A 22,261-nucleotide genomic window follows, 5' to 3' on the forward strand; every position below is an offset into this window, starting at 1 on the left:
AAAAGAAAAAGTAGGTAAATCCCTCCCACCCACCTCCCCGTGTTCAGTGTTGTCCCCAAACGACACACACCAATTTCCCAAAGCTCCCCTGCTTCTATTAAGAGGTCCCATTCACCTTATTCATAACCACAGCCCCACATGAGCAGAAGCATCTGAACTATGAATCACACATGTAGTCCAAAATATATTCAAATTAGAAAGTCACAAAGTCCAACATAATAGAGTAAAATAATTAAGAGAAGGAAAGAGAAAAACTCCCACGTCACATTTACCCGTAACCAAAAAACGGACCTGTTTCACTTCTCATCAAAGCTGACCCCGGAGTCCCTTTTAAGTGACAAGTACTGGAATATAGTTAACCTCCCAGGAAACAAGGGCAAACTCACCAACATCTGAGATTTCTAAATGAACATTGAACATGAAACTAAGCTAAACCAGAGATCGTCCGTTTATTGATTGACAAAAATATAGTCACGATGGTATGAAAGTCCCGGTGGTTCTTATGAAATGTCATTCGGGAGATGACTCAAACTTGGAGTCAATGAAATCTTTCACTGCTTTAGGAGAGTCAAATACCTGTGTTTCTCCATTAAACGAGATCCGAAGCCGGGCAGGATAAAGAAGACCGTAGCGAACTCCGTCTTTTTTCCGTAGTAGTCCCTTCACCTCGCTGAAAGCAGCCCGGCGTCTGGCCAGGTCGGCGCTGTAGTCAGGAAAGATGAAGATCTGCTTCTCTTGAAACTCCAGCCGGCCTTTCTGTCTGGCTAAGCGCTGTATCCGCTCCTTCTCCTGGTAGTAATGAATGCGAACAATGAACGGCCGCGGTCGCCCTCCCTCCGTGGGCAGCGCAACCGCCGCCCGGTGAGCTCTGTCCAGGATCGGAGCCTGCTCCAAACCGCCGGGACCACCCAGTACAACGTGCAACAGATCAGCAACAAACTTAGTGGGATTTCCTTATTCGGCTCCCTCCGGCACTCCTAAGTACGCAAGTTGCATCGTCTTCCCCGATTCTCCAAGTCGTCCGTTTTCAGCAGCAACTTCTTGTATTGGTTACTCAGATCTGTGAAACATGTCTCCATAACTTCTAGCCGCTTGTCCAGATTATTCGAGCCTTCTTCGTGTTCGCCCAACTTCTCAGTACATTCGTCAAGAGTGGTTTGGATGGACGAAATGGCTCGTTTAATTTCGTCCCGTAGGTTGTCATTTTCCTCTTGAATCACTTCTTTGACAATGTCGCGGAAAGCTAGCAGTGTCGCTGGGTCAACGGTAGTTTTGCTAGCGGTCTCTGAGCAGCTAGCCTGCGCTCCTTTAGCAGACTGCTTAGGAGGCATTTCACTTCGAGATAAGGCAAAAAGACGGAAAGAACAACAGCTAAAACAATGCTGACTTTCTTAATAGAGCTTAAGAAATCTCTGAATTGGGCCACAATAGGTGAACCATAAAGTAATTTAACAGATAAACGGGACCTCGTGGTTTGCGCGTCTACTCCATAACGCGCCCCCTAGCGGACCCCCATCCCTGGTTCTTTGATAACAGAGTGAGGTGTTTCACTATGGGAATCGCCTCGGTGTGACCAACTACGGAAGCTCCAACGACACCACGTCTGTCTATGATAGACCTGTCGAGCCGTGCTCAGGGCTCTACCCCCACATTCTAACACGGCCGACCAGCTCCTCCTAACTCATTCCAAGCAGATTTCTTTCCGTGCCTAAGCAAGGAGGGAAGTGTTGGTGAAACTCCTCACTCCGTTATCAAAGAACCAGGGATTACGTTAAGTAACCCAACGTTCTTTTTCTAACTCCGCTCGGTGTTTCACTATGGGAGATATGGCCAGCTCCCGAAGCTACTCTCCAGTACTACTCCAGGATCTCAGGTTGAACCTGAGGCCCCAGAATCCAGCACTACCGGAGCCATGGATGATTGTGAAACATCCAGCCGATAAAACCGGACAAACGTGTGCGGCATAGCCCAGCTTGCTGCCGCACAAATATCCTGGACTGATACACCTCTGAACAAAGCCCAGGATGTGGCCACACCCCTAGTGGAGTGAGCTTGGAGTCCCGGGGGGGCCTGCGAGCCCTTACAGCTATAAGCCAGAGCTATGGCCTCTACGATCCAATGAGCTGGCATGATACGGGCCTGCCCTTGTGAGGGGAGGCCCAGGAAACAAACAGCTGATCCGACTTCCTGAATCCAGCTGTTCTGTCAACATAAGTTGACATAAGTCCCCAAGGCACAAAGTGTTCAGCCTCTGCTCCCTCTCTGAAGAGAATGGAGGGGGGTGAAAAGCTAGGAGCTCTACTGTAGAGCACCTGTATGACGTTTCCAGCACTTTAGGGACAAAGGCTGGGTTAGGCCTCAGGCGTGCTTTAGTGAGTCCCGGGGCCAGCTGTAGACAAGAGGGGTGAATAGACAGAGCCTGTAATTCACTAACTCGCTTGGCTGTGGTTAGAGCCAACAGCAGAGTGGTTTTAAGAGAGAGAAACTTCAACCCCACTGCCCCAATAGGCTCAAAGGGGTGGTGGGAGAGGGCATCTAAAACGACTGACAGATCCCATAAAGGCACCAGTAGTCTAGAAACTGGAAGCGTTTGACGCGCCCCTCTCATGAAGCGACATACAAGGGGGTGCTGACCGGCAGGTTTATCACCAAACCCCACGTGGCAGGCTGAAATGGCTGCTAAATAGACCTTTATGGTGGAAAAAGCGCTCCTTTTGTCCAGCAAGTCTTGAAGAAATCACAACAGCTCCACCACTGAACACTGAAAAGGGATAATCTGCTTTTCATGGTACCACTCTTCAAAAACACGCCATTTACTGCTGTAAATGGAACGAGTGGAGGAGGCTCTGGCATTCTGAATGGTTTCAATAACCTTCAGAGGCATGCCTGCTGCCTTCAAATTCCACCTTTCACAGGCCAGGCCCAGAGAGCAACCTGGTCTGGATGTGGATGGTATATCTCCAGCCCCTGATCCCTCACTCTGATCAGTGTTGGGGAGATCGGGCTGAGGGGAGGGAAAGCATACAGCAGAGTTTTTGGCCATGGATGGGCCAGTGCATCCACGCCCAGTGGCGCATCTGCGTCTGACAGGGAGAAAAACAGAGGGCACTGTGTGTTTTCTCGCGAGGCGAAGAGATCTACGGCAGCCCGGCCGTATCTCTGCCAAATCTGCTCCACCACCTGTGCGTGAAGCCTCCATTCTCCGAACAGTGGATTTCCTCTGGACAGGAGGTCCGCCCCCCTGTTCAGAATTCCTGGCAGCCGAGTGCTGCTCCACACAATTATTTCCCTGGCTAACCTGTGTAGCTGCTGGGAATGGGTGCCTCCCTGGCGGTTGATATAAGCAACTACAGTGGAGTTGTCTGTTTTCACTAAAATATGTTGTCCCCGGAGATACGGCAGAAAATGCCGTAAGGCTAGGAGCACCGCACGGAGCTCCAGCACATTTATGTGATTCAGAGCGAGTCTCTGTGACCAAACGCCATTCACTGCTCTGCCCGTCATAGTTGCACCCCAACCTGACAGGGGTGCATCTGTGGTCAGCGTCACCCTGGATGATACTGCCCCGAGAGGTACCCCCGCAGCGAGAGCTGTCGGGCTCCTCCAAGGCCGGAGAGCCGCGATACACGGCTGCGTTATTTTTACACCACGACTGAGATGTTCTCGAGGGCGCAGCTGCAGAGAAGCGACCCATCGCTGAAAATCTCTCATCATAAGAAGCCCCAAATGTACCACCGATATCACCAAGGCCATGAGGCCAAGGAGGCGGAGACAGAGTCGGAACTGCACGACTTTCCCCAGCTGAAAACGGGAAAGACAGTGAGTGAAGGATGCGATCCTCTGCTCTGAAAGTGCGATACGATAAGAGATGGAGTCTATTCTGAGCCCCAGATACTCTGTAAACTGTGCGGGTTCCAAGTGGCTCTTTTCCAGGTTGATTGTGAACCCAAGCTCCGTGAGGTGATTCACTACCACCTCGGAGTCTTTGATCGCGCGATCGTGAGCATATTAGATAATCGTCTGTGTAAGAGAATATTCTGATGCCGCTGTTCCTTAACGGAGACAGCGCTGCCTCCACACATTTGCTGAACACCCTTGGGGCTAAGGATAGCCCGAATGGGATAGTTTAAAACTCGTACGCTACGCTCTGATAAGTGAACCTGAGATATTTCCTGTGTGGAGGATAAATGGCGATGTGGAAATATGCGTCTGATAGGTCGATTGTAACAAACCAATCGCCTGTGTGAGTTGAGCGGCTATGCGTCTTGTGTGTGAGCATTCTGAATGTGTACTGTTGGGTTTAGATTTTATTATTGTCATTTGTATTAGGAAACATTTAACCATATATGCTTAGAGGTGTATAATCAATTGTGTAGTGATAAGTTGTGTGATCTTTAACAGGCTACAGAGGCTTGGTGTGTATTCCACACTGGAATGCACCCCTGCATCTTGGGGGCATGGGAAAAGTTTGCATCTTGTCTTATTGTTTTATGGTAGGATTAACGTAGCTACGTCTGTTCTAGTCTAAGTGCTTTTCTGTTTAGATGAACTGCTGGACTTCCTCACCGGGGGGGGTCTAGTCTACCCTCTTCCTGACCAAGGATGTTATATGACCCTTTGATCAGCAGTAACACACACACACACACACACACACACACACACAGTATTCTTTGTTCACATGTATACCTATGTAAGATGTTATATGTTAATGACCCTATGCATAGTCATGTAACCACAATAAAAGGAGTGCTGTGGGGAAACCTGGCTGAGAGTCTGACAGAGGTCAAGTGGTGGAACGACGCTTGGCTCCAGCCAGGTCTCCCTCATGCATGAGTAACCAGAGAACTTTGGTGCCTTGAGTCTTGCTTTTTGCTGTGTAGCAGATTGTCCTTAACGTTCCATAATAGGTTTATGCTACAAACCTATCATTAATTGGTCCTTCGAGCCGGAGTCGAACCAGCGACCTAAGGACCAATTAATGATAGGTTTGTAGCATAAACCTATTATGGAACGTTAAGGACAATCTGCTACACAGCAAAAAGCAAGACTCAAGGCACCAAAGTTCTCTGGTTACTCATGCATGAGGGAGACCTGGCTGGAGCCAAGCGTCGTTCCACCACTTGACCTCTGTCAGACTCTCAGCCAGGTTTCCCCACAGCACTCCTTTTATTGTGGTTACATGACTATGCATAGGGTCATTAACATATAACATCTTACATAGGTATACATGTGAACAAAGAATACTGTGTGTGTGTGTGTGTGTGTGTGTGTTACTGCTGATCAAAGGGTCATATAACATCCTTGGTCAGGAAGAGGGTAGACTAGACCCCCCCGGTGAGGAAGTCCAGCAGTTCATCTAAACAGAAAAGCACTTAGACTAGAACAGACGTAGCTACGTTAATCCTACCATAAAACAATAAGACAAGATGCAAACTTTTCCCATGCCCCCAAGATGCAGGGGTGCATTCCAGTGTGGAATACACACCAAGCCTCTGTAGCCTGTTAAAGATCACACAACTTATCACTACACAATTGATTATACACCTCTAAGCATATATGGTTAAATGTTTCCTAATACAAATGACAATAATAAAATCTAAACCCAACATGTACTTTCTCAAATGCTTGTTTAACACACGCAGATCCAGAATAGGACGGAGCGACGTTCCGTCCTTTTTCGGGATGAGGAAATAGTGTAAGTAAAAGCCCTGCTGAGCTTCTTCACTCGGAACCGCTCTGATCGCCTGTTTCCTCCTCCAGCACATTTGCTGAATCGCCACTGGCCACAGAAGCTAACACTCCGCTGAATCTCGGTGGTTTTACCGCAAACTGTAGTCTGTTACATGGGAAATGGTTGACAAGACCCAGGGATGAACCACGCATGCGTGCCACCGCTCCAGCCGCGCCGCGAGCGGGCCTCTGAAGATGCGGAAGCGTGACGTCACCCCTGTTTCCCGGAAGGAGTTGGGGCTCTCCCCCTCGGGAAGAGCGTGAGCTCCCCCCGCTGGGAACAAAGACAAATGGCAGTGATTTCCTTTTGTTTTTATTTTGAAACTGGGGGAACATTCTGCCCTTGGCAAACTGCCTGGCTGCAGAAATGCGCGTTTTATTTCTTTTGTTACCCCCAAACCACAGTGAAGTGTCTGGTGACTCTGGGCAGTGCTTGGTAACACAGACAGAGTGCTTAGGAGTGCTTGGTGACGCTGCGCCATTTGTCCACAAGTCTGTCCTTCCTGAACTGGAGGAGGAGACTGAGAGGGTGCTCCTGGTGAACTGGAAACTTCTGGAGACCCTGAACCTTGGAGTGATTTGGTTACCCCTTCTAACACCTTCCTTCTCTTTGGGGGAGAAGAGAGGGGTGACACAGAATGTTGCAGATGTGCTAGGCTGACCGCTTCTTTTTCCCCTCTCCGGGGTGTGACGGCTTGTTCTTTGCAGCAGCTGCTGCAAAGGAATGCTTGCCCCAAAGTCTTTGGTTCTCTACCTTGGCCTGGTGGGCACCCTGCTGGTCTCCTGCTCCTCTCTGCATTCTGACCCCACTCTGTCTCCCTCTCACAGCTGTTGCTGCAAAGCCAGCTCTTGGCACCTGCTGGGGCTGAGAGTTAGGTTTTCTGGGTAAGCAGAGGTTGAATGCTTCTCCCTCCTGCTTTCTGCGAGTGCTTGTTTCTCTCATTCTCTCCAGGGCTGGGCCAAAGAGACCCTTGGTTGGGTCATAAGCTGCATCCATGACCTCAGCCTTCTGAGCATCACCTAGGCCTGACAGGTTTAGCCACAAGGCTCTCTCACCCGAGACTGCAAGGCCCATAACACGGCCACACCCTTGGACTGCGAATGAGATCATTAACCACGCAGATTTCATCCCAGGGGGCTGGGTTCGGGGAACCCGAGTCAAGCTGACGGCCCATGTCTTCCAGAATTTCTGCCTGATATGCTGATAGCAGTGTGACTGCATTAAGCGAGCATACTGACTGGCAGCATATTTGTACATCCTTTGATAAATAGATGCCCTGAGGCGATCTATCTTATTGGGCAATGAAATGCTAGAAGAAGCTGAGATTGCCCTGCGGTTAGGGTGAAGGTGATACGCCACTGAAGGCTCCACTGCTGGGGGTTCGGTCAGCCCCAGTTCACCCATCCCCTGGATCTCAAGCTTAGAGCAGCCCTTGGTCGGAAGCTTGTTTTTAAAAGGGCTTGACCAATAGCGACTCATTTCTTTCATGCAGGCCGGGACTGCTGGCAGAAGCTGCTTCGGTGGTGGCAAGGCTGGTGGGAGCCTTTTGCCGTCATACATGTCGCGTTCTGCCCCTTCGGAATCCTGGGCGGCTGGCCATGGGATGCCTAGCTTGGCAGCAGCCCATTTGCAGACCTCGTACAAATTGCTGTCCACCGGGGGTGCAACTTCAAATGCAACTTTTTTCCGTTAGTAACTTAATGCTAACCGAACCCTAGGTCGACCAACAAGCTAATGCTAGTGAGACGCTAATGTGGTTTGTGGCCTGCTAACAAGTTAATGCTAGCCGGACACTGAACGAACAGCTCGCCGTAACGCGTTAGCCCGAGTCACACAACGTCGGCTACCTCGCTACCTGAAACCAGGAACCGTTGGGACAGCTCGCCTGACGCGGTTGCTGTTCCACAGTGCAACTCTAAGTACACTTCTTTCGAAGGACTTACTCAGCACGATCCAAACTGGAACCGGAAAAACTGCGTTCGGCAACGTACTCCTACACGGGACGCCTGAGAACTGTTAAGCAGCTAATCAAGTTAGCCTGGATGCGATGAGGGAGCTCAAAGTAGTTTCTCATGGGAAGAAAGCGAGAATGAGTTAGGAGGAGGGGATGAGGGGGCGGAGCCCTGAGCACGGCTCGACAGGTCTGTCATAGACAGACGTGGTGTCATTGGAGCTTCCGTAGTTGGTCACGCCGAGGCGATTCCCATAGTGAAATACCGAGCGAAGTTAGAAAAAGAACAACACATTTTGTTTGTTTTTTTTGGTACTGAAAAAAGCACAGCTATATTATGAAATCATATACATTTATTGAATTGTCTGTTTATAAAATGGGTAAGAACAGGTTAAGAGATTTTACAGAACATGCCTGTAATTTTCTTTCTACATTCATTCAGTATACTGTCATCACAAAGAAAGACATCAGTACACCTCCTTGGTGGTAACATGATGTTTCTTCTGTTAGTTTTTTTCATTATGCAGAGCCATCCAGTGGGTTGAGGTAGTAAGCCTTTTCTGGCTTGCAGGCTTCCTATGTTTACATTCATGATATATTCAATTTTCATTTTTATTTATATAGTGCCAAGTCACAACAACTGTTGCCTGTATTTTGTAAGGTAAAGACCCACCAATAATACAAAGAAAACAGAGGTTCGACAGTAGGGGAAAAAACCCTCCTTTTTAACAGGAAGAAACCTCCGGCAGGACCAGGATCAGAAAGAGATAACAAGATGTGATTTTTTTTTTATTTATTTTTTTTACTTTAATTCAAGCAGTTAACAAAGTACTGCATTAACTGCTCAGGTCCCCATTTTCAGAGGCTTAAAAGTAATTGGACCGTTGACTGAAAAAACGTTTCATGGCCATGTGAGATTTACTACAAATGTGACTGATAAAAGGTCTGGAGTTGATTCTAGTAGTTGTTGTTGAATTGGCATTTGGTATCTTTCTTTCTGGGATTGTCTGCAGCCCAACGAAATTTCTGCTATCATGAAGATATCAAAAAATGTTAACTGATTGTTGATTTGGCCATTTCTATGTTCTTAAAAAGAATGAATGTACTAGCCAGCTAGCAACTACCGAAAGGCTCGAAAACCACAGAAGACAATTGAAGCGGATAAGGACATGATTTCCTTGGTTAAGAAAAATCTCCTTTGATACTCAATAAAAAGAAGGACAGATCAGATTAAACTTGGCCAGAAAACATCTGAAAAGATCTATCTGCTTGTTTGTGGATCTCTCTGCCTTCAGGTAAATCTTCAAATAATTGAAAGTATCGTCAAACATAGCAATGTTACAGAAAGAGCACGCATGTTTGCATGTATGGATCCAGACAACAAATCTTTCTTCATGAGGATGGTGATAGAAGCAGTAAGATGACATTTGAAGTATACAGGTTTATACTCTCTGCTCAGATCCAGATAAATGCTACAAAACTAAACAGAGCAACCCAACAGTTTATGAAAAAGAAACGGGATCATGTGCAATGGTCAGATTAGTCACTTGATACCACCCCAATAGTGCATGCTTTTCAGTTGATGAAGACAAATCCAGAGAGACCAACAACCAGCAGCATCTGAAGGAAGCTGCAGTAAAAACTTCACTGAGCATCTCAAGGCATGAGAAACAGCATTTGTTGATGTCCATGGGTTTTAGACTTAAGATAGACACTGACTGCAATGGATTTTTTTCTCCAAATAATAAAAACAATCTTTATATAAAAATAATGTTTGTCTATCCAGTTAATTTTAAAAATTCTAAAGCAATACTTTTGTTATAACTGCTGAATTCAAGGTGAGACTGCACTTCAGCGCATCTTTTTCCAGTAAAAACAGAAAGTGTTTGGTCTCATCGTTGTATTTGGAACTTTAGGGTCATGATCTGTATGAGATCTTAGCAGCGAAACCCTGTTTCACTTGTTCATGGTTTATTTTAGTGCCTGAAGGTGCTAGCGCTGCAGTTTCAGGGATGTTTTGATGGTTTGGCCCTAAGCAAAACTGCTTTGTCAAATGTCACTGAGGTCTTTGTATCTGAAAGCACAGGATAAGGTTGTTTGATTAATCTGTGTGTGTGCGTGCTCACACTTCATAAGAACTAACCCAATTAACCTAAGCATTTTGTCCCCCACCCACCCTCCTTCCACCATTGTGCTAGTTTTTACCTCTTTGTTTGCATCTCTTGTGTCACTGATGCCAAGCTGATTTGTTTTTATCGGTTTAATTTTTTTCCCTGTGTCCCCAGGCAATAATACATGTTTCTATGGGAAGTGTTACTACTGTCGGGAGAGTGAGCCAGCATGTGCAGAGGGGGAAATCATGGAGGGGTCATTAACCCTTTGGCTGCCAGATGTCTGGCCACTGCAGAAACACAGACACCCTTGGGGACGCACATACAGAGAGGGGAAACTGGCAAGGTGGGTGTCAAGCGTGAGTCCCAAAAAGCAGCGGTTTTTACAGTTAGGGGAAATCCTCTGACTTGAATTCATTCTTGTGTTTTGATGTTGTTGTTGCTGCCAACATATTAAATAGTAAAATGTTCAGTTGCTGCTTGTTTGTGAGTCTATCTGCCTTAAATTATGTCTTCAGTTACTAAAAAGCATGATGTGTTGCATGAAATCAGGTGACAGATTTGGCCATTGAGGAATATCAAATTTCTTTGATTCTGCTTTTCCAGTATGTTTGCGTCATTATTTGTTTGTCCTGGGACGTGTTATTTAACTAGTTTTGGAACAATTAGCTGACTCTGGGCAGAGAGTATAGCTTTGCACACTTCCAAATGCATCCTGCTATTGCTCTCAGCAGTCACATCATCAATTAACACTAGGGGTCACGCATGCCCATACCATCACATGCCTCCACCATGTTCGACAGATGATGTGATAGTTTTGTATCATGAGCTGTTCTTTTCCTTCTCCATACTTTTATCTTCCAATTTTTCTGTTACAAGTTAAACTTGGTTTCATCTATCCAAAGATTGTTTTTAAAATGTTATATATATATATATATATATATATATATATTATTTATTTATTTTTTTTTTTTCAGAGCTGTGCTGGTAAAATGTAGAGTTGTTTACACTTTCTCGTAAACCCTCGGTGTTTCCATTCATGAAAGCATCTCTTGAGTGAAGATTTTAACAATGATACGCCTGCCTCCTCGAGAGTGTTCTTGACTGGGGGGTTTTCTTAACAAAAGGAAAAAATTCTGCAGTTGTACATTTTAGTTGTTTTCTGTGTTTTCTAAGGCTTTTTGGTGTTGGTGAGCAGTGCTTTCATTAATCACTTGTTTATGATCATTGTTTGTAAACTTGCACATTTTTGCTCTAGAATAGACAGAAATTTATTTTACCTTTTCAACCTAATGATGGCCTCCTTCACATTTTGCTTATCTCTTTTTGGCCCTTCACCCAGCAAAATGATACCAAAAACAAGCTCAACTCCAGAGCTTTGGTGTACTTAATCTGGTGTGAAAAAATGAGTGAACAAGCTTCAACTGGCAATGAAAGCACTTGGTATTTTTGAACCTCTGTATGGAGAACTGTAGGGGAAAATTAGACTAGTTGATAAGTAAGTATTCTTATTGCTCATAAATGTTTATTAACTCTAAATACAGCACACAGGATTTCTACAGTCAGAGAAGATTACATCAGCAAGCTAATTATGATGCTAAACACAACTGATCAGTGTCATCCTGCCGTTAGATCACCATACAGCTGGATCAGAAGAGTAGCTATGTGATCTGTTCTTCACACTTAGCAGCCTTATACTCATGTGCAAAAGTCTTGAGCTTTTGTGCGTGCGCACAAACACACACACACACAATTTGTACAGTTCTAATGACCTTGAAAGTCAGTTTCTTTAAGCAGTCTTCATGAATAGTTCTCCAGGCTTCTTGAAGGACATTGAAAGCTATTCTTTGGACGTTTGATGCTATTTGCTCTGTTCTCTTTCAAGATGATTATTTTTGCATAGCTTTTGCCAGACAGACACATTCCAGAGAGTATTGCGTGGTGGATTAAAATATGATTGTATATGTCTGCTCGGAAAGACATGACAGGCTGCTAGCAACAAAGTGCCTAAAAATAGCAAAGAACCAGTTTGATATTCTAAGTTGTCTTCTGTGCAGCGTGGACACAACAGTCGTTCAGCTTGTAGTTTGTAGCCTTTTCAAATTCAAGTAAAAAGAAATGAGGGTTCACTCAAGAATTTTACACTGCACTGTGTCTGTGTTTTATTACTAAATTCAAGTTAGACCCATTATTCCTCCTGTTTCAGTTTATCTCAGTTTATTCTATTACTGTAATATTGACAATGCGATGTCAAATGGGAAGAATGGTCCTCAAACTTCTTCTGGCATGCCATCCATTGGATCCCAACCACATTTTATCATTATCCCCCAAAAATAAAAAATGCTAGTTGAGTTCTAGTGATGTAAAGTTCAGAATGATTACATTTGAAAACTGTTTAGTTGCACTTTCAAAAGAAAAATCATATTCATTTGACTTAGTTTGTCAGTTTGTTGTCAGTTGTCAGTTTTTCCACCCAGTGGTCACTCATGTCCCACCTGCAGCAGCTTTATTCCACACCAGTGGGGTTTTCCAGATTGAAGTGGGGAACCGTTTTCAGTTTTTCAGTTTAACTTGCAGTTGTATGAAATTTGCAACAAATTCTGATGGAAACATTAACCTGAAAATTAAATCAGTGCTACAGACTTGCTAGAAATCTCTCCACTTCAACTACTGTATCTTACCATGAAACAAAATAGATTGCACTGTCCTTTTTTGTCAATTATTAACAATAAAAGAGGATCCAACTTGGATGTGGAACTTTTGGCATGTGGAACTTTTAGTGAAATAAAGTTCCACATGCCAGTAACAACACATGACTCGTATATTGAAGGAAATTATAAAGTTTGGTTTCACTCTCCTTTTTTCCCACCATGGTCATCTGTGCCCCCATGAGTCGTTTTTGCTCCACTCATGGGGGCATCCCCACATTTTGAGAGTCATTGACCAAAGGGAACCAAAACAAGGGAGTTGGCTTTCATTATGATAGGTCACTTGTAACCATTGTCCTTAATGTAAATATGTAAGAAAAGTTGTGTATGTTTCTGTTCCGTGTCCTGTGTACTTTGTTTGTATATGTGTCTTTTTGGCTGCTGTTACAACCAAATTTCCCCTTGTGGGACAATTAAAGGATTATTCTATTCTATTCTATTCTCACTGGTCTCAAAATATTGTGTGAAGGCCACTGAAAATAAGGGATTGTGTTGCCATCAATACCAGAAGTTTGATTGCATTTCAGCAAATTAACTCTACACTTTGACACGTGCATTTTCTTAAGTGTAAGTGTTGTTAAATGTTTCACTTTACCAGAGAACGTCTGGCGCTGCGATGCTGTATTAGTGAGCAAATTAACAGCAGTAAGAGAAGCAACCTGGTCTTATTTTTAGGATCTTTTTACTTTTTAATAATTCTGGCTTTCTAAAACCCTGAAATGACCTGAAGTGGTTTTTCTTTTCTTTTCCTGTGTGAGGGGCGTGGTTATGCACGCTCCCTGTTTGACAATATGGTGATGTGCGAAAATCTTACTTCAGACGATTTGAACGTGTGTTTATTTTTCAGGTGGGAGTATGACGAGAGCTACTGTGAGGCAGTGAAGAAGATGCCCCCATATGATGCAGGGCCAAGGCTGCTAGATGTTATTGACACGGCGATTTTTGATTACCTTATTGGAAATGCTGATCGTCATCACTACGAAAGTTTCCAGGACGATGGAGGTGCCAGCATGCTTATCCTTCTTGACAACGCCAAGAGGTGAGCTGTGGGTTTCGTGGGTTTTTTTGTTTTTGATAGTTAGGTGGGGGGAGGGGGGGTGCTCTTCATGAAAACGGGAATCCAAAATGGGACTTTCCCTCCTCAGATGAATGTTTACTTTTTCTTACTGGCTTTAATTACTTAACCATTTCCAAACTTAAGTGGGAATACTGTCCATCCAGTAAAGAAAAACTGCAAGTTTAACCAGAAATCTTGTGTAAAATTGCAGCTAATTCTGTCAGAAACAATAACTTTTGAAATAAATCAGTGTCACGGACTTACTGGGAAAATTCTGCACTCTGTTCATAACAATAGTCTGAATATTTGTTGGTTTAAAATGGAGCACTGTAACAAAAAATAATTTCCCCCAGGGATCAATAAAGTATTCTGATTCTGATTCTGATTTTTCAGACTAATAATTATATTTTCATTTTCAGGTTGTTGTTTTTTTTTGTTGTTTTTTTTTTTACATTTTCCGGTGCTCGTCTTTTATTTTATTTCTTTTTTTATTACAAGAATTCACTTATCACTATTGAAGCTACTTTATAACTGACTCATGAAGAACACCCACTTCCATGAAGTGAGGACTTTGAGATGTTAACCCGTCTTTGAAGTTATTTTTGTTTTTGCTGATCAAAACCCAGCAGTGGAAAATTTCTAAGCAGCATTTTTCAGTATTGGCAGGATGAGGTTAAGTGTGGTAAGAAACAAACCTTTTACTGGGAATAATGTATACCAATAGAAGTGCTGAGTAATTTCTTGTCTTTCCTTTTTTTAATGAAGAGTATAATCTATATTTTCTATGCAGTGAAAATACCCTGCAGCTGGTACTCTTTGCAGGCCAATAATGGCCCAATTCTTGGATTTTTATTAGAACTCTTTCAGATTAAGCTGGAAGCAATGGATTCTTGCTCTCTGTCATATAGCTGACTAGCATTGGTAAGGCTAAGTGTGGAATTCATTTTAGTTCTTACCAACATGATCAAAACAAACTACACCTTCTGTCAACAACACATGGCATATTACCGCGTGCCATTTATTTTTTCATTTATTCATTCATTCATTTATTTATTTATCTATTTATTTATTTAATTATTTCACAAAAGCTAAGCTAAAGTCCAGAAACCATGTTTAAAAAACTCTGTGCATGCCATCATTCATTAGCTGGTAGAACCACTTCTAGCGGCAAGTAGTTTTCTGTATGACTTTATCAGCCTCTCACCTCATCATGCAGGAATTTGAGCCCACTCGCTTACCACATTGACTGAGTTTATTGAGGTTTAAATGCATTCATTTAAGCCCAACTGGCCTTTCAGTTAGAGGTCTGGATTTTTTGGTTACTGCAACACTCTGATTCTTTGAATTTTCGGCCATTGTGTTGTAGAGTTGCTGCTGTTCTGCTCGTTGTGTTGCATGACCCAGTTTAGGCCAAGCGTTAGCTGTTGGACGGATGGCTTCACCTTTGACTCTACAATACTTTGAGTCAAGCATGAACTCCTTTGTATACCAGTTACTGCTAGTTCCCCATTTCCTGTCATTACCCCTCCAACACTGTGCTGTCAGTTGCTATGAGGTGTTTGTTCTCATATGCTATGCTTGATTTTCAACAAACGTGGTTTTGTGCATTATGGGTAAATATCTCATTAAGTTACATTTACATGTAACACACTAATTGAGGCCTGTAGATTATGAGATGTAACACTTGTGTTGTTTGCAGTTTGCTGCGACGCCCACCCCTGTTTCTGAAACACATATTTTGTTTAGTATTTTGTCCTAGTTCCCTGTGATCTTTTTTTTCTTTCCAATGATCGGCCGCAACCAGTTGCAGCAGATGGTAGCTTCTCCCTGAGCCTGGTTCTGCTGGAGGTTTCTTCCTGTTAAAGTGGAGTTTTTCCTTTTTGAGGTTTTTCTCTTATACTGTAGCATCTTTACCTCACAGTGTAAAATCCCTCACGACAAATGCTGTGGCAAACTGGAGATATATAAATAAACTTGAAATGAAAAATTACATTTCCCACTTATGAATCGTTCTCAATGCAGAATGATGGGTTTCAAATTGTTTGCAGATGGCCTTAAACCTTTGCCAGATTGTCAGGAAGCAACAATTTCTCCTAAAATCATTCTTGATGTCTTTCCTCCTTGGCATCACACACCTAAATGCTCCATACCTGCTTGCCCTCATAATTTCTCTTAATTCAATAAGACACACACTTCTTCTGCATTCTGCCCTAGTTTTTGTTGCATAAATGATGACACAGTGTAATATGTCAAGTGTTGTTGTTCATCTGAGTTTATTTAATTTTAGAACTTTTTAAAGACCAGATGATTTTGTTTATTATGTCCTGGTACATAAAACCTTGGAACTGAAAAAACTGTGTATATTTATTTTCACATTACTGCGTTACTGTATGTATTACAATCAAATTTAATTAGAAAAGGGCTTAAGAGCCTGACACTCTCAGTCTTAAAAGTCGTGTGAATAGGAATGAATGCATTTAGCTACATTGCCAGGAGAGTTTTCACAATGGGATACAGTTAGATCTTGTAATACATGATTTAACTGTATGTAAAGATATAAAATATACAGCTCCTGTTTGTTGAAGGTCATGCTAGTTTTGGACATGGCTGGACTCAGATCCAGACTCTAGTTTGGAAAGCTTTACGGGTTTTAGATTGTCCGAGAATCTAATAACTCCTCAGGAGCTCTTCAGAAACAGGGAAACTGCTATTCTAGCAAATTCAGTCGAGGTGTGTGCGTGTGTGTGTGTGTGTGTTTCAAGTGCTTTATGCTGGGTTTTTTTTTAATCTTTCGTAATTTTTCTTTTATGTCCTCGTGCAGCTTCGGGAACCCAGCTCTGGACGAGCGAAGCATTCTTGCACCACTCTACCAGTGCTGCATGTAAGTCGGAGAATTCCCAAATACAATTTCCTGTTTACCAGGTTATGTTTTTTTTCTACTGTAGTGTCTCTCCCTTTCTCGGTAGGGTTCGTGTGTCCACGTGGAATAGATTAAACCTGCTGCGAAGTGGAGCTCTGAGCTCAGCCATGCGACAGGCTCTGGCATTTGATCCCATTCACCCAGTCCTAGCTGAACCACACCTTGCAGCCCTGGATAGGCGTCTATCTGGAGTTATAGAAACCATAAAGCAGTGCATGGAGGCACAGGGCCCTGATAACACCCTAATAGAGGACCGAATGAACCTACCACATCCTTAAAAGGAAGGAAAGGAGAAAGGGAGGGGAAAAAAGCCAAGACTTTCCAGCCTGGACCTGGAGGGAGACGAGTGACCAAACAGATCAGCTCTGGTGTTTAAAGAAGGGACAGCAAAATGACAGGGTGGAATAAATGTTTCTCCCCCCGTTTCCCTTCTTTGTAATGCTGAACACTTGCACTCGAGTGATTCTCTAAAAGGTGCAAAATCATGGGATTCAAAGAGTTGAAACTGCGTCACCGTTAACCATTTAAACTTTCTCTCAGGACTGTTGTGCACTACAGGATGTGATCTGCTGTAAGGACCGCTTCTTCTATTACTACTGGTTTAGATGACACTCATGCCTTGTGCCAAATCCTCTCTCCTGGTCACGCTTCTCCTTGACAGTCGGCTAAGGAGAAAGGATGGAGATGAACATATTCGAGAAAGGAGGAGGGAATGTTAAATTGAGCCTGTTGTGAGTTGTTGTTGGTTCAAGCAGCTTGGAGTTTACAGTCCAGGAAACTGAAAATGTTTTTCTGTAGAAATGACAGGAAATTTAAAAAAAATATTTTTTTGAGCTGATTTGTTTTTCTCCCTTTCCTCGAATTGAAAAATAACTCGAAGAAATAGAGAACTGACTCAATTCTGTGTACATAACTAAAGTAACTAGTGATGTAGAATTATGAGACAAAAGAATATAAATTTGTGGATTATAAATTAAATGATGTTAAAGCTGTGTGTTTGTGTCCGGGGGTACGCGTGTGTGTAGATGAATAACTGCCACATTGTGTCACAAATAAGAAAGCTACTGACTTGCCCGACTCGAAGGATCATGATGCAGAGGTCAGGTGTGTGTGTGTGTGTTCGTTCATCTTTAACAATAAACTATTGTCTATTTAATTCCGATTTCTCTCAGGCAAACTTTCTTCTCTGTGTTCAGTACTTGAAAGTTCAAATCCTGTGGTCAGATGTGTGGAAGGGACTTTCACTTTAGTCTTACTAGTTTGGATATTTTTTTTTTAGTCAGATTTGACCTGAAATATGTCACAGGTCATATCTGGAACACACCAACATTCAGTTTATTATAACTAGTTTTGTTTTTCGTGTTGCCTCGTCTCACTTTCTGTAAACGATTGTTTTGAATTGTTCAAATTTGAATCACCTCTCATGTCCTAAATGTAGTTCAAATTTAATGCAGCAGTTCCATATTAGTCAAAAAAAAAAAAACAGTTTGTGTCACGCTGTCTGATTTTTGTGCCATAGCTTTGATTAAAGGCTGGTTTCACTTATGGTGACCTTAGATTTTAATAGATATTGGGTTTTATAGAGCAAGTGCAGTTTGCACACATCGAGGGGAGAGAGGGGGGTATTTCAATGATTAAAGTGTGTGTGGGGGGGTATTTTCAGTTGTGGTTAGCACATCTGTGAGAAGTGAGTACCATCCATCCCCCTTTATTCTGTGATCCTCCGATGCCGTCAAGACTTCAAGAGCAGGTGATATGTCTGACTTGTGTTTTTGCTTTCAACTTTTCACCTTATATACACGCAAGAAAGCATTTAATCTCTGTTTGCTTTTTCTTTCAGAAGAAATGTTCCAGGGTGGGGGATGTAAAAGGATGTGTGTAGGCTTCTGATGATCGCACTGCTCTTCATGAGCTTTTCTTATTCTTCTGAGAGCTGAACTCGAAATACCCAGCTTGTCCAAAAAAGAAAAAAAGCCCTCATCCCTCTGAATCTGATTCGTGCCGCCGCAGTTCTTTTGGTTATGGATTTCCCCATGTGCACATATGCTTCTGTTACAGATCATCTTTCACCACTGTTACTTATAGTTATCACTTGACATTTACCTCATCTTTGTTAGTCCTGGCAGTGGTGGTACAATGTCTACAAGTGCGTCGTCTTAAACCCTTGATTGGTCTGGTTTTGTTGTGCTTTCTGTACCCACAAGGGCGGACGCTTCATTGTGAAACCATGTGGCAGGTCCCCCCCTTTCCCACAGGCAGGTGTTCACCGTCAGCTGCCTTCTCATCTTGCTGTCACATCCAGCATCTTCCGTGTTTGTGTGTGCAACAAGTCAGATGATATAGGACACCTGTTTCGTTTATGCTAAGCAGGTGTTTTACTTGGGACATATACCAAAACATTGAAACTTCATGAAAACCACAATGTTTATCATGTTGGGGCATGCCAGGTCATGTCATGTCAGAGATGCAGAGCGTGCTCTAACACAGGAGCAGCTCAAGTTTCCCGAGGCAGCCTAAATTTTCACTTCTCTCATCTGCTTAGTTAATTCTCCTGCTTGTTGCGTCACCTGTGCCTACAGTGAAGGTAATGTGAACAAATGTACAATAAATAGTCCTATTACTCATGACAGCTGACACTAGATGTCCCCCTAGGATAATCTAGTAATTTTATAGATTCTCAGTGCAAACTTGGCACTGAATGTCACAAACATTTCAGAAGTCCCAACACCTATTACAGGAATATCAAAACCCAAATGTGTAGGAGATGAAGATAAAGCTGCAAAGTGTGAGAGCTGAGTCACTGTAAGTACCACAAGCACACTGTACATTACTCTTTGAATGAGGCAGCGAGGTTAGCGACATAGGATATTTTGCAAGGAAACCACAACAGTTTGAAGTCAAACTAAACGAATGACTTTGTGGGGAAACAACAGTAACAGCAACATGATGAGGTGGTGGGCTATCAAGTAGGCTCCAAACCTTTGGGGTCTCCAGGCACACTGCGCACTGGCTAGTTTGCGGTAAATCGACATACATTGAAGTAAATGCGCTGCATTTTGACTCATCTTCAAGCTTCACATAAAAGTCGATGTGTACTTTTAGTGCAAAGAAGAATTCATTGATTTTTCTTTTTACATTTTAAGTAGTTTGTATTCTCGTCAGAATATTTTGCCATTTGAAGTTTAGAGTTTGTTGAGCTGATCAATGCCGCTCTTGTAAATGTGTGACAATCACTGGCTGTCAGATTAACTTAGTGCTAAGGCTGAAAACACAGAAACAGGTTGAGTGGTTGTCCCAAGATGATAAATCCACTGGCTGTGCTTAGTGACTTTCTGGATTAAAATGACCCCAGAGCAGCCTGAGAATGGGGAATAATAGCATTTCTGTCATTGATTTAGATCAATTCAACATAACAAAAAAAAATCCTTCTCAGTGAAAGGGTATATGCTATTTTAAGACTTCAACAACACAATAATAGTTTCAGTTTGTAGGGGTGCATTCTTTTAAAATAACTGCTGCACACTGCTTTAACCCAGCAACCGGAGCGGTCACAAGCCAGTTACCCCTAATGCCAGTCCCAATCCCAAATAAATGGGAAGGGTTGCATCAAGAAAAAGGTGTAAAATCCTGGCAATAATCAAACATGTGGATCACAATGAATGAGATTTCCAAAAGAAGATTTATGGATGTAGTGAAGCAGGACACGTAGAGTGTTGGAGTGACAGAAGAGGATGCTGCGGACAGGTTGAGGTGGAGGCAGATGATCTCTTCTTGCGACCCCTGACGGGGTCAGCTGAACGAGGAAGAGGATGTGGCTGCTTTCACTGTAGGAGTGGAATTAAACAACGTGCTTTCAAACTTCCTGCCATTTTAAATAGAAAAAGTGCAGAGCCTAGTGTTTATAGACTTAAAAAGTTAAAGAAGAGTGACAAAGGGCAAACCAATATAGACTGTTGTCCCGCTTTGACACATTTATTGTGTTTCAGAAACTGTTCATGCATCTGTGCGAAACTGATTCAACATCATTCATCCAAATATATGGCGAGAAAGTTACCGCTCTAACAACTGCTAGTGATCAGTTTAGTAAATGCCATGGCATATGATTCACATCCTTTTCATGAAAGCTGTGCTCTACAAATAAGGCCATTGTTATTGTCACTGAAACCAACACCAATCAAGAAGGAAACGCTAATGACAGTATTAAGGTAAAGATTTTGTATTAATTAAGAATAACTTTACTTCTTGGTAGACTATTGAACTCTAAACCATCTCAGCAAAATGTCCCCCACAGCACTAAAGAGCTACAAGATACCCTCACTGTAGAGGCCAAGGCACGCACACACGCCAACCGCCGCCGCCACCAAGCTGTTTCCCATTTCTCTCAATCTTTATGCCAAGTTCAGCAGCTTCTTCATCAGTCTTCTCATTCGGGGAGGGTGATGGGAGATGGTTTGTTATTTTCTTATTAGCAGGTTGGCGGTTCGATCCCTGACTGCTCCAATCTGCATCCCAAAGTATCCATGGGCCATATACTGAATCCCAAGTTGCTCTGTGATGCATTCATATTTTTGAATGTTAGATAAAAAGCGCTTAGATGTTGCAAAAGGTGCGTGTGTGAATTTTATTAAATGCTGTAATAAAGCACTTTGAATGCTCGAGGAGAATAGAAAAGCGCTATATAATAACCAGTCCGTTTATTATTCAATTCTTTAATGTGGATCTCAAAAGTCAGTAATAAGGATGCTGAGGATCTCCGTCCACACCACTTTTCTGAATACCCCAAACTGTTGCCACTTCTAATTTAACCTAATTGAGACAGTTCGTCTGCTTTCGGTGTTTCAAATAGTGCTCGATCATATAGGCCTCAGAGAGATGGACAATACTAAATACACCAAAAATAGCATTGTTCATTGTTTTATTTTTTTAATAAGGCCATCATCAAATCTTTACTTTTTCAGGACGATATTGGAAATTACACGCACGTCAGACACAGCAAAGGCAGACCAGTGCAGACCAGGGTTAGTTAGAAAAATAATAATAATCGTAATATTTGTGGAATAATTTGTAAAAATGTAGGACTTGCAAAGATAAATTTGCAAATTTGGTAGGGTAGGCACACACGTGTCTCTGTCAATTTCAAAGTAAAACCCACACTTTTGCCCAAAATAACAAAAAACAAAAAAACTGTTAAAAACTTTCTTAGCTTCATCATCCATTGTCTGCTCACATGTAGAGCAATAAACTAGATTTAAAGTGAACTGAGAGGTGGCAGCAGCCGTTTCTATCATTTCTCTGCTCATTAGTTAAGTCTGGGAGACCCGAAACAGACGCTGAATAAAATATCTTTTTACTTTATTTAGTTTAATCAGGTGTGTTATCACTGACACCAGATTACTGCATCACTCGTTTCCCAGAAACAATGTTTTTTCTTTCTTCCTCAGCATGCTCAAATCTCTCAGAACCCCCTGATGAATATTATGGGAACATTGATTGAAGCGCACACAATGTGGGAGGATTCACTCGGCTCGTTTTGTGTTAGAAGATCGCAAGCGTCTTGGCGCAAATCGGCACACTGACAGCCAATCAGCTCACGGTGCGCTGGTTTCGCTCCTGCTTCTCTCTCACTTTGTGAGCGTGTGCGCGTGTGCGTCTATCCCCAGCGTGTACATGGCACGAGCGCGCTGCAACCCCCCCACCCACACGATCTCAGACACAATAAAGTTAAGACCGTGAGCGATTTCCTTCCAGTCACTCCCCTCCTTTGCACTTGCCCACTCGCGTTT

At 43.0% G+C, this 22,261-nt stretch overlaps 1 protein-coding gene across 1 annotated transcript in view; it reads left to right on the forward strand.

Moving 5' to 3' along the window:
- The window catches only part of fam20b (FAM20B glycosaminoglycan xylosylkinase), a 44,286-nt gene extending 26,263 nt beyond the window's left edge, over positions 1 to 18,023 (forward strand). The window contains exons 6-9 of the mRNA XM_085264548.1: positions 9,968 to 10,139; positions 13,349 to 13,540; positions 16,380 to 16,439; positions 16,525 to 18,023. Of these exons, the coding sequence (XP_085120674.1) occupies positions 9,968 to 10,139; positions 13,349 to 13,540; positions 16,380 to 16,439; positions 16,525 to 16,756 (656 nt within the window). The 3' untranslated portion in view covers positions 16,757 to 18,023. The remainder of the gene's footprint in view (positions 1 to 9,967; positions 10,140 to 13,348; positions 13,541 to 16,379; positions 16,440 to 16,524) is intronic.
- Positions 18,024 to 22,261: the final 4,238 nt, after the last annotated feature.

This window comes from Mchenga conophoros, linkage group LG23, assembly GCF_057382185.1.
Source record: "Mchenga conophoros isolate Kocher_MC1m ecotype Shallow Benthic linkage group LG23, M_conophoros_male_GT1.1, whole genome shotgun sequence".
NCBI lineage: Eukaryota > Metazoa > Chordata > Actinopteri > Cichliformes > Cichlidae > Mchenga > Mchenga conophoros.